This window comes from Diadema setosum, chromosome 7 (assembly GCF_964275005.1).
Source record: "Diadema setosum chromosome 7, eeDiaSeto1, whole genome shotgun sequence".
NCBI lineage: Eukaryota > Metazoa > Echinodermata > Echinoidea > Diadematoida > Diadematidae > Diadema > Diadema setosum.
Genome location: NC_092691.1, coordinates 26,346,964 through 26,360,576, shown reverse-complemented (window position 1 = coordinate 26,360,576; position 13,613 = coordinate 26,346,964). Strand labels below are relative to the sequence as shown.

The window sequence follows — 13,613 nt, the reverse complement described above, 5'->3', positions numbered from 1 at the left end:
TTTATCCAGTATGATCCCCTCAGTTTTGACATTGCTCTCCCAAACGACCCTTCCATTATTTTTACCCTAGCGCTGTCGGATACCCATTCATACACCTTGGTCAAGAGGTACATTGTGGGCGAAACATTCTTGTAGAAAGAAGTGATAAAATTCTGTTTACAAACTGAGAACCTCATGCACAAAATAAAAACACCCAACTATTTTCAGTAATAAATCAAGTTATAATACAAGATATGACTATAAAGTAGAAATATTGCTTGAAGTCACAGGTTTGAAGATTAGGCTTTAAGTGATTTTGTGATCACGAAGCTATTCATACCTTTCAGTCACATAGTTTGATACATAGATTGTTAAAGATTTCAATGTAACTTCAGAGAGTGTAACGTGAGATTAAGAAAAGAAGAACCAGGCAATCATTTAAATCAACAAATATATATTCAAGGGAGGAATTTGGCTGTGATCCACACGGATTAGAACAGATTTTACAACATGTACCCTCTCTCACCAGTTAATCTGAAAGGCAGTTTTTATTCCATTTGAGCAAGAACTCTATGAGAGGGCTATTCACATACCTGTACCACAATTCCCAGATAGAATTTTAATGTCGTCTACAGCGATCTCAGAAGAATACCTGGACCGTCCACATATTGCCTCGAACAAGATCTGGCCAAGGAAATCCACAGATATTTTCAGAGAATGCAACTGCATCTGCTCAGAACGCCGACTAAGGGACAGCACAGTGCATTGACAAATATATCAAAACATGGGGTGTGAAGAGATAGAAAGTACTAGAAAAACTCATATCTAAGAAATTTGAAGTTAGAATCAAATCGATGTGAGAAGTGGCGAAATTATTACTTTTATTTTCATTGTTATTATATATTATTTGTATTATTTTTATCATTATTAGTATTATTATTATTAATATTATTAACATTATTATCACTACTGTTACTACTAATACCACTACTAATATTGCTATTATTATTATCATTATTATTACTGCTATTATTATCAATATTTTCATAGTAACTTTTTTTCCAGAACGTTCATGCGTAAATAATTGCGTGATAACATTGCACTTGGTTGGTAAGGACACTAAGAGTGACTTGGGATGCTGCTATTTTACACTATTTTACACTATTAGATAACGAATTATTGATGCGTTCCCTACACTCAGATCATACAACTGACAACAGAAACTGCAGATTGCGCATTCTCTATTAAAAAAAAAAAATGAATACCAGCGTAGTAGTACATTTACGGATTAAAAACTATAACATTTAGGGTGGATGTTACACATAGGCTTGGCATGGGATTGTATTACATCAAGGGTGGTTACTACATTTAGCGTAAAAATGTATTACATTTAAGGCCGTTATTACATTAGGATTACAATGTATTATATTTAGGGTTGACATGTATCAAATTTAAGTTTGTCTCCGCTTATTACATTTAGGGTTAAAATATATTGCATTTAGGATTGAATCAATTATTACATTTAGCGTTAAAATGTGTTACATTTTAGGGTTGTTATTACATTTAGGGGTGAAACACCTCTTTGATAACATTACCTCTAACGCTTCTGAGGAAGGTGGTAATTCCATTTGAATTTCGAACCACATCTTTCCCTTGTTTCCATACGCAAAAGTGATCGGATCCATCCTGCGGGTGCCGCCCCAAGGACGAGTGTAGATGCTTAGGAAATCCACAGAGTAACCGTACATGTAAGCATAGAGCGACAGACAGCGAGTTTGGCCTGATGCCGCGAGAAGCGGGGATATCATGACGGCGTTGTCGCCTAAAGCTGCACCATTTATGGGCCTGGGATCAAAACTCAGGTAGTACCCTTTAGAATAGAAAACATAAAGATTTACTAAAACAACAACCACAACAACAAGTTTCTATATCCTTAACTTTCACTTTTCCCTGATTGGTCGAGATATCTTGCATGTTCCCTCAGGATGAGGCAGTCTTTAATCATTTCGTTATGACTGTAAAAAGTTGCGATTATCCTATTCTTAAGAAAGGGTCACTGAATCTAAAATGCTACCATTCATTTTATGCCATCACTCACGTATAAGAATGTATCATCATGAAGTTTATGTCAATATTTAAACTCTCTGTATTCCCAGCCAATAATCCCTTAGCCTTGGTTGTGCCCCTCCCCTTCTTTCCTTGTTATTGTCTCTTCAGTGCTGACTTCATTTGCTGGCCGTACAAAAAAAAAAGAAAAAAAAAAAGACCTGTGTCGTGTAGTAAGAGTAGAGAGTGAAAAGAAAGGAAAATGCAAGAACTAACAGAGGGAAAAATAGTGGGCTAGTTTTCTCGTGTCTGATTCCACGTATGAACTTATTCTTATATTCTTTCCTCATGAGAGGAAGGCATGGCATGAATCGTCGAAATTGTAAGCCCGAGAAACTGAGCCTTCTCGAAGAGTAAAGCGATGTCCCAACCCGAACTCAATTGTATTGGTACTATGCACTCTCTGCATGGGCACCCGCTCTTACTGTAACTGTTAGCTGAACAGTTTTGTTCGCCCTTTGTACAATGCATCGGATCTTTTCTTCCTAACACGGCCTAACATGACTATACGTGTTGTAATAAAAGAAGATAATATCAGTTCGTCTTGCCTGCAGAAGTCCCCAGCGTGTGGTCGGTTCCCGGTCCCGTGGTGGTTGAGGTGCTCGTCCCTCTGCCTTTGGCCCTTGACCAGTCCATATCATCGTCATCTTTCATGTTCATGTAGCCACAATAGTCCTTCTCAAAGTCACAGGAAATGTCGTTGAGAGCTGGCGGCTTGGTAGTCGGAGGGGGCGCTGTTGTAATAACTGCAAGGATGATAACGGTGAGTATGTTTAAACATCTTTCTGTGTTTAATGATAAACAGTTTGGGATTAAGAAGGAGATATGGAGGCTTAGAAGTGTTTTTATGCTCCCAAGATATCGATATTTAATTGACTTATTTCTCAGTAATAATGCTAATAATGCATGTGACTGTAAATGCAAATTGAATACAGAAATAATTTTATTCCACGAAAATCTCCAGTTGTATTCATACGCAATAACAAGAATATGCTTTGGTCAGTGCTATGTAGGAATTACGGATTTCATTCTTTACGAAGTCATTTATCATTGCTTATTTGCTACGTATATAATTCATCAGTTACAGTGGAAAGCATTTCGTGCTCATATTAAGTAGAAGAGGGAAATGAATATCATGTAGTTATATTCAACCCTGCGAGGCGATTTTCTTTGCTCGGGTTATCACACTCCAAAATGTGTTATTTGTTGCATTTTTAAAGCCCTCCTTCACATCCACGTTTAATGTACGTTATCTTTACAGTTGCCTTAGGTAGTTATTCCGTGAAGGGACTACCAGTGCTACAAGCATATTGACATGGCAAGTTCAGAATGGTTTGCGTCTAATTCTCGTCATTAACACCACTTCTACATCCCTTAAAAAAATATGCAGCTATATCTATACATAAACTGCGCATGATTAGGAAAACCTGTAACCTTGTCAACTTACAGGGTGGGCAGTCTTGACCCTCATACAACATGACGTCATCAATTGCGATATCATCTCTGTTTTTGTCTCCTGGTGACGCTTCGAAAACAATCTAAAACGGTGGGATAAAAAACAACAGAATATTATGATTATCATGGTATCGTAAACGAGCGAATAAAGCTTCTTAACAAGCATGTCGTTATCAGAGCATCGAGTAATTTGAATAATAAGTAAGTGAATAGATTAGAAAGTATATTCATAACAATTACATCTATGAACAAATAGACAAATAAATATCTAATATATATATATATATATAACGAACGATGTACAATTGAGCCAAAACAAGGCAAAATTTAAAAAGTAGGAAATTCTCCAAATCATTCATCTTACCTGAAAGAGTATAACTCAAGCTTTAATATGAACCCAATTATACTAGGGTTTTCCCAGAGGAACAAGTTTTTATTCACCGCTGAAGTTTACCATGTCCAGAGCAGCGAACGTCCGTAAGGAATAGTACTGCACATACATTTGAATACCATTTAACATAGTTTCCAAAGATCTGATTCAGTTCAATATCCTAACGAAATATCTTAAGGGACATGTGTACGTGATTGCAGAATATTAAGCTTGTACTCTTAACCTGTACGTAATGGTAGACAACTGATGATTTAACTAAATTCGTCATTTCTGTAAAAATATTGCTCTTCCGCTAAACACTTTCTCCACTTTACGCGCATTTTACAGAAACTCAATATTTTCACCTCTTATTTCACTATCCTACACTTTAATCCTCACTCCCAAATAATAATATACCTTTTTAAGATGTATCTCATCTGGGCAGTCTCTATAACCCAACAAACATAGCATAGTTTTCATCACGGAGGTTCGCATGTAGCTCACGGACGTTCGGAACAAACAAGATATTGAACAATGCAGCTCTCTTGAGTTGGAAACGCATTCTACTCACAACAAACAGCAATTTCATGTCGAGAACAAACTCCTCTGCAAAATCCTGAATAGATATTACCAATTCTCAATTATATAAGCTTGTTTATCTTCTCATACTGAGGAATCAAAGAAAACAATTTTTCCATCTCTCGTAAATGAACGTACAAACGTACGTGTAATCTCAGTGACGTAGTCCATCCTTGAGAACGAATATATTTATCAAAATTTTGCTATCATGAAGTAAATATTCAGGTCCTAAACTTCAATAAAGTCTACAATGCAAAGTTTGCGTTTTATATAACGAACATGGTCACAGCTAAAATTATGACAAAGAATTAATATAGAAAAACAACAGAAATGTGCTCCGTTATAGAAATACAAAGTTTAGCTGGGGAGGGCAAACGAATACGTTAGGAAGAAATCCCTCTGTGTTTGCTTCTTGTGTTACACACTGTTACCGAGAAAAATGTGTGTTATTATATTAGTCAGAAATGATAATAGGGTAGATACTGCGAAGATTCGTCATAACAAGACACAATAAGTCCATATATCTTGGATGGATGTTTGCGACTTCGATATTATACAATATGGTTTGTTATAACAAACCTTTCGTAGCGCGTCATTTCGGAGGCTCGTTATTCATACAGTTTGTCAACACGAAAATTGATAGAGTTCGTATAATTATGACGCTTTTTTATTCGGTAAATGATAGGAATCTCCGAAGGTTAACCGAAAGGCTTATTAATTGGAACATGAAAACTTATGTTCGCTTGTCCAAATGTGGAGAAACAAGTTAACAACTAAAATCCTCCAATTTCAAAACCTCATAATAACCGTTTTCACCTAAACGAATATCAGACCCATTCCACTTTTAGAAGAACGGACCTAAAAATAATGATTCTTAATATCTATTTTTCGAAGAACATTTCTAACAAGAAACCTCCTGAAGTAACTACACTTTTTTATATTTTGGAATAACAAACCCTTGGACATCGGAGTAACGAATCTTTGGAAGAGCGAACGTATCAAAGTGCAACCTTAAACTTATTCTTAATCATTACTTTTTTAACATGTGTTTTCAAAGTAAGCACAAAAGCACAAACAAACTGACGATCTCTCTGTCTCTTAAATGTAAAATGAAAAAAAAAAATCTTGGAAAAAATACAAATGAATATTGCTTTTCATTGATGAGTATAAAACAACACCATGTGATGATAAGCGGAGGATTTGTGTGTTTTCATCAGACAATAATTGTATACTGCATGATTTTTGCTCGCTTGTGACGGCATTTCGATGAATAAAAAACATAAACAAACAAACAAAAACTTCTCCAGAGGAATTTGGTATAACTGGAGTGCACTGGCAATTCTTTTCTCTGTGTGTTGGAGCTCGATCCCTTCTCTGTTTCTCAGTCATTTCCATTCAACTGCTTCCACGTCCTTTTGAAACTTTTCCGTTTCTTATTCAACACATGCTCATTACAGACTTCTTCCGTCATTATCCTGAATGTGATTGCGTAGCACTTTTCGGATATGTTTTGGTTTGTTTTGTTTTGTTTTTGTTTTCTGTTTGGTCGCAGCATGTTCAGGCTATTGAGGGAATGAGAGAAAAATCATCATGAAGAGAAAAATAAGAATGAATTAAGGCATTTAATATCATGACAATTACAGCGAACGTCCGTTATGGAGACCAAACCTGGATGTGTTCTGTTTGAGACGGCAGCTACCATGCTCAAAAGATAAACACTTAGAGCACCTGTCACTAAAAAGTGGCACTGATCCTTTTTCTCCTACTATGTAATCCATTGACTTACTCAACCAACGAACATCCGTGAAAAAAAAACGTTTTCCGTTCGTTATTACAGATAAATTGAGTGCTGAACGCTATTCATTTTCAGGTATGAGCGGCTCGGTGATTTTGGTAATATTTTCAACTAACATTAATCTTATGTGCAGTGATATATTTGTAATTGTCAGAAATTTCCTTTCTCGGACAGAACGTCCGTGAGCGAAACTTTCAGAACCTGTAACAGTACAAATTGTCTCCAGAACCTCATTAGAAAGAAATTTAAACGCACAGAAATTACAGATTACGCAAAATTCCATTTTCCCATAACTTTGTTTTAAGTGTTTAGCTGTTTTTGTATAATTAGAGGGAAAACAAGCGTAAAATTGTGAGTAAATGTTCAATTGTTTGTTCATCATGATCACATAACGCCTTAAAAATTCTGAAACTACTGCTCTAAACTCATTATTTACTTTGTAAAACTTTATTTGTCGCTATTCGAGCCAAAAGTTTTAAAGAATACAGGACACTTTCGGGACAAGTTATCCCTATCGGAGGGATTGCATACGTCACGGACGTTCTCTGGAATTATCACGGACGTTCGTTCTACTACTAGGGTCATGTTCCAGGACGGATAACTAATCGGCAGAGAGTACCTAGCCTTCCTAACTCTTTCAAAAATTTGAAAAGGTATTGTCAATGCAAATTATAAGAAATTTGACATCCTTACAACATATGTATTGCTCAGAGGGGGATCAGGAGGTGAATTATCAGAGAAAATATCAATTATTTGCTTGGTTTTTGGTGAATTGCATGGTCCAAAAACTGCGGACGAACCTCAGTCCGCTCCAAAAATGGCATGCAGCTCCTCGGCAAGAGAGCCAAAGGTAAAATGCACCTTCGCCATCAAAGCAAGATGGTGTCCCACTCGAAAACGTTCTAATCATCACGGACGTTCTTTTTTTCTTGGAAGTTCGTCTAAAAATACAATTTCGGTTCCTATTTGACAAAGGATGGACAGAAACTCAAAACAAACATAGTATCGTGTTGCTAGATCTTAGTTGATTACGACTCAGAACAATATCGCCGATAACGTTTCATGGGCTACGATCTTTATTAGAAAATAGCGGAAGCACGTCCGTGACGAAAACTGAGTATAATTTTGCATAAAAGAATATTACGTCCCATGTACAGCCAGCAGACGTACAATTTTTGCAGGATATGTTCATTAGGTGGAACACCAAATTTTCGTATACGTTACAGTTGGGACAACAACGTAGAATTTGCAGCAGCGATGGAAATAAAAGCATCACGGACGTTCGTCTGTTTAGGACTTTGATATTTTAATTGTTCTCTGTAATTTTGTACGTGCTCATAAAGTTCTTATAATTTTGTGGTACATACCCATGATATGTAAGATCCAGAACATGGTCAGATATTAGATGACACGTACCATTAAAAATGCACATCATTAGTCTGAAAAACAAAAATTATTGTGAAAATAGCGTTTTTACCGTATTTTTACGCTTTAAGTCCTTGTGAAATGAAAAATATCAGGCAAAAGGCAACCAAACCATACATTTCCTGAAAGGCAATTTACCAATCTTTGAGATGACATGAAAAAATCTCGTTTCTTAGATCATCCTGGCGTGTTCTAAGGGAAAGAATGTCAGAAGGTACGAAAATTGGCAATTGTACATCGTTCAAAATTCTCACCCATATCTATTATATATATATATATATCAAGAGTTACAGGTTAAAAAAATAAAGATGAAGCTGGTATCTGCACGGTGCCTTTTTACAGGATAAAGACAAAAATTGGTGAATAAATAGTAAATAGGTGATGAAACCAATATCTACACTTCTGATACGCACATACATACATACATACGTAATATGATAAACATAAATGAACAGTGATAGTAATTGTACCATTAACAGAAACAAAAATTATGATGAAGTAGTGATCATGGCAGTCATAATGTCAAAGATATCAAAGACGATAATTCAGAGCACAAAAAGAGAAAGTCAACTTCGTAAACGTAGGCCAGCCTGGCCTGAGACTTTGTGCGTACTTGTATACTGGTTTATAGAAAGGCCTTTACTATTATGTTGCATTTGGAGCAACAGTAGATCAGTCTCGTACTAGAGCCTGCTGCAGCCGTCATATTTGAGATTCAGAGAGTCCATTAAACAATACATCTGTGTGTATGTATGTATGTATGTATCATGTATGTATGTTTTGTTTCTTGTTACCGTATCTACCTGTTACACACTACTTAATGGATATTGTCCAATGCCGCGATATTGAAATTGACAGCTTATTTTAAAGACATAATTTATCATTTGCAGATGAAACAAACAAAAATACCAGCATTAGTGCTTCAAAATAGTTCTTAAATGTGAGTTAGGGATAGAAACAACCAATGAAAAAATTTGAACTAGTATAATAGATGTTAACTATTGTTAAATATACAAAATATAGTTATAAAAATAGTTATAATAAAATGTTTCCAGACTGAACCATCTACAGTTATGGTTTAATGAGAAAAATAGTGATATCTCCTTATATTTTAGGCTTTATTGCAAAAATGTTATTTGGTAGGACGTTTTGTGATACAACTGACCTACACATATGCACCAAAAGTGATATCTTGTTCATTTATAAAATCACTGCTCCCAAAGGTAAACAGGACCTTTAAACTCGTATATGTTTTACCCTTTATGTATTGTTGACAATATGCTTTTATCACAACAGCTAACAAATGCTTTTATTCAACGTAGATACATTTTTGGTGGATATGCAATGTGATTGTTTAGCGAGGGATCCACGCTGTGCTTTTTAGTTGATCACCCTCTTCCATCACTTAATTTACTTCTTCATGTCATTCCTGCGAAGTATTGTTTTATACTATCATGCGTTCTTTTGCACATACATTAAATTACTATTCTTTATAGTGCGTATACTTCTTTACTTTTTGCTTGTATACTTTTTGTTATGTGTCGTCTTTTGTTTGATGGAAATTAAGAGATTGATATCAATTGAACTGAATAAAAACACACTCTCGATGGAGGTACTTTAGAAATAATTTGTTGGAGATTATACAACCCGCAATGCGTTGATTCCTTCTGGCATTTCAAAACATCTATTGCAAATTAGATGTATAACCAGGGCGGGGGGGGGGGGGGGAGGAATTTAAACAAAAAACCCCAACCAGACACTTAATCAGGTCAATTGTATGAGTACTCAGTAATCATTATCTCACACCAAAACTATTCACTTTGTGAATAGTGATTATTTGGATCACACATACCATGTGGTGTATATTCTAGAGTGAGTTTTATGGCAGGAAAAGCAGTGCCACAGCTACTTTGTTTTTCTCTGCTGCTACTCTAAAACTGTACTTAGTACAATTACAACAAAAGCTACCAATATTTCTAACATACCAACTTCTACGCACAACTCAATGTCTGAAAGTACTACAGGCTGCTACTTGCGAACATAGTCATACAGTCGTTTTAGAGGAAGTGGCCGAATATTAGTCAATCAGTAATTCGATATCGCCAATAATTTGTGTGTTGTTGTTGCTGTTGTTTAGTGAACACAAAGGAAACTGTAGTAAAGACATGTCCTTTACCATGTTTACTCAAATTCATATTGATGTTGTTGACCATGCCTATTTCTTCCCTTCCCTATTTCTCACCCTTTTAAAGGATAGATATGGGATAGCCCAACCCTCTAGACTTACGTACCCTGACGTTGCCACTGTTTGCCGGAATATTGAAGTTGGTGTAATGCCAGTAGTTCCCCTGGTCCGACGACTTCGTCCAGACCCGGTTGTTCCCTGGCGGTGTCCCACCATCGGCCATGATGTAGACATTCAGTGTCTCAACGTCGTCACCAAACATGTGATACCAAAATACAACGCACGATGACTTTGCGTTGGACTTTGCCACCGGAGAAATCAGACGAGCCTTGTGGGCCGAGTTGAGGGAATACGTGCTGGTAATGAAGACGAAGAACCCTGGTAAGAGACACGAACGGAAATAATAAAGTTGAAGCAGTCATAACAGCCTCTGTAGGCCTGCACAATGGACTTTCTTCAAAAATTTCTTGATGTCTTTAAAAGTTTTGATGACTTTGCAAACACATACACACACAGACACATGCACAAATATATGTTTATTTATATATGTGTAGCCTAGTGGCTACTAGCACATAAAATTGCCCGGTGACGCAAAAGTACTCAGCCCTATACTCAGCCCTATACAGCTGAGAGGAAAGAGCGACAAACAAGAGAGGAGTAAGTGACAAGCAAGAGAGAAGGGAGTCGCAAGCGTGTAGTGAAGCAAAAGTCTGCAGAATATCTTGGAAGTTTGAGGAACTTTGAATAGTTGGAGACCACATCTGAGGTAGAGTCAGACACAACCCTTCCTTGATACATCATCCCCTCTCCCCGTCGATATTAATCAACTAATCTTTACCGATGCTGATGTATGCTGCGAAATGTGACAATGATCTTGGTTGGACTGCCGAGATAAGTTAACCGACCGGTGAACAACGACAGGAAAATGAGAAACTGCGCATCACGAGAGAGTACAGAACTTTGGTTTACACCCATCTAGAGTGTAATGAACTCGAGCGACAACTGGTCGATTGACGTCATGGTCATGATGGTCGGAACGTTCCATCCGACTGAGGCAAAGTAAAGTGACAGCGACTGTTTTGATGCTGGACTCCCCACACCCCCGGTTGACGAGTTTGTGGTAAAGACAGATTTCCGACTGGACACGCCAGCTCATCGACGATGACGAGATCGACATGCGGAGGAGGTCTTCATGCGTCAACCAAACAGACGTCGAGCTAAGTGGCCACACCCCCACTAATTTCATTTTCCCAACTAACCAAACCCCTTCCCCTCCCGTAGAGTAAAATGGTCTTAGAGGATCTCCTGTTAATGAGTATTAAAGAGATGAGTGTGCGAGAGAGGTCCAGTTACATTATGTATTATTGATTAGTGTTGCAAGGGTGACAAAATGTCGGTCCATTGATATTTGCAGAAAATGTGTTATGAGTTGTAAAAAGAAATTGTTTGTAAGCCATTCATTATTTGAGGCCTACGGGTAAGCCGGTGAATAAACAATATGCTGTTAGAAGCATTAGAGTTAACTATATAGATAATTGTACCCTTGTTTATATTTTGTCCTGGCCGTTGTGGAGAAATATTAGGTCCCTTCAAAACTTTAGTATTGTAAATTTGATGGTGATTGGTGTCTTTGTGATTACATAACCCCCGACCAGTACAGAGAGAAGCTAACAGACCAGACCAACATTTACCCGCCTCTGTACAACATTGGTCGCCCCTTGAGACAATTTGGTGTTTGGGGTTAGATATGTAATTTGTGTGTTCTAAAGTTAATAAATGACTAAAGATCAATTAAATCAATAAATGTATTTGTATATATTCATAGCCTTCAAATTATTCCTTCTCAACCAGAATAAACGTTGTAAAATTTTTGAATATGGGGTTCGTAAAAATAATTACAATGATAACAAATATTACTGAAAAAGCCAATAAGGTAAAAATCAATCAAATAGATGTTCACGACTCTTTTAAGCTTTAGGAGAAAAGAAGAGAAGAGAAATCATTATTTGTCTCCTATGGGATATCAAACCGATATGATTTTAAATACTTCCACTTGACATGACTGAATATTGGCAAACAATGACAGGGATACCATTCCGAACTTTTGGTCCAATGTGGTGAAGATCGAGTTTGCCATGACGGAAAGGACACAAACAATTAAATATCTTTAGCATAGCAGTGATAACACTGTGCCTCCGAATAACCTGCCTGAAGATAGAGCTACTGATCCTTGTTGAACTCCAAACGCAATGACTACCATTCTTGCTAGGCATCAATATTTTGTCATTATTACACCTATCAATCGTAACGCTGAATAGTAACCATCTTTTCAATTTCAATAATGAAATGTTTTGCAGTCATATTCACAATACAGAAAATTCCTTACTTTTGCTTTACGCAACAACCTTTAAATCTATTGGGGGTCATAAGATTGTGTGGGTGTTTGAGTTTTCTGCCCTGACACCGTAATGCTCAGTCACACATGCCTTTACGAACTGCTACGAACGCCACAAGAACGATTTTTATATCATTTCGTAAAAGATCTCCTTAAGAAGACGGTACGAAACCAGCGTTTGTAGACCTTTCTCAAACCGTTCATAAGTCCACAACCTTATCCAAGATTTTCTTTTCCATGTCGCACAAAACCCCCTTTTCGAGGCAGCCGTGCGAACGTCGTAAGAGCGTAAGAACCACACAAGACTTTTGTAGATTTCGCAGGGTAGCGAGACAATTCTAGAAGCCTCAAATTCTTTGAGATGATGATAAGGACGCCTTAAATTGTTCACAGAGGGCTCCTACGGCGTTCGTAAGAAAGCCTAAAGCGTTTACACAATGTTCCCGGCAACCATGGCAGCCCCGTTTCAGGCCACCGTGGAAAAAAAAAAAAAAACGGGGTGGCCCTATTAACAAGGCGGTGAGATGGGATAGCAAACGTGACAGGCCGTGATTGCCGTGGATGCCGTGTCAGATATTTAAACTGTCAAAAAAAAAAAAAAAAATTGCCACGGCAGTCCTGGTGCTAAGAGGAATCTTGTATGCCGTGATAAAACGGGATTAACGCAACGAAACACGACGGCTCGCAATAGACCGTAACAAACCTTGGAGGTGGTCCGTATCGGAACATGACGGAAAATATTGATAGCCTAGCCTGACCGGGCGCTGTGCGAACAGCGTCTGATAGCTTCATGTTCCCCGAATTAAACGGCAATCATACGAACTTCGTTAGAAGGCCATAAGAAACTCTGCCCCCATCTACGATTCCATACATACTCCTGAAGTGGTGCGAACAGGGAGATTTGTACGAACGCATCGCTCGTACGAACCTTTGTGACCGTAGCTTAATGTCCATTAATATACGTCCGATATATGAAATTGACTTTTTACATTCAAAATTGCAGCTTGCGGTTAACAAAATATAACTTCATGTGCTACAGGGAGACGGCCATCATCCATGTCATGTTCACCATGATGATGATCTAGTATTTTTTTTTTTCAGATTTGTGATTTCTTGTACATTTCATTCACTACTCGTTGATATAATTTTTATTATTCGTGTGAGACCAATAAGACTGCTAAGACAATGGATTTTAGAATAGTTTGCTCTTTAGTATTTCATAGGAACTTCTCATTATCTCGAAAGAAAGTTTGAAACCTGAATCTCCATCTGAACCAAAGCTATACCCCCTCTTTAAATCATTTCCTTTGTTTCCATACATCAA

At 37.3% G+C, this 13,613-nt stretch overlaps 1 protein-coding gene across 1 annotated transcript in view; it reads right to left on the bottom strand.

Annotated features, from left to right (window-relative positions):
* LOC140231142 (MAM and LDL-receptor class A domain-containing protein 1-like) overlaps positions 1–13,613 on the bottom strand; it is a 35,394-nt gene that overhangs the window by 13,749 nt on the left and 8,032 nt on the right. The window contains exons 8-12 of the mRNA XM_072311295.1: positions 10,001–10,272; positions 3,533–3,623; positions 2,634–2,831; positions 1,575–1,849; positions 573–663 (exon numbers count right to left, since the gene is read on the bottom strand). Of these exons, the coding sequence (XP_072167396.1) occupies positions 573–663; positions 1,575–1,849; positions 2,634–2,831; positions 3,533–3,623; positions 10,001–10,272 (927 nt within the window). The remainder of the gene's footprint in view (positions 1–572; positions 664–1,574; positions 1,850–2,633; positions 2,832–3,532; positions 3,624–10,000; positions 10,273–13,613) is intronic.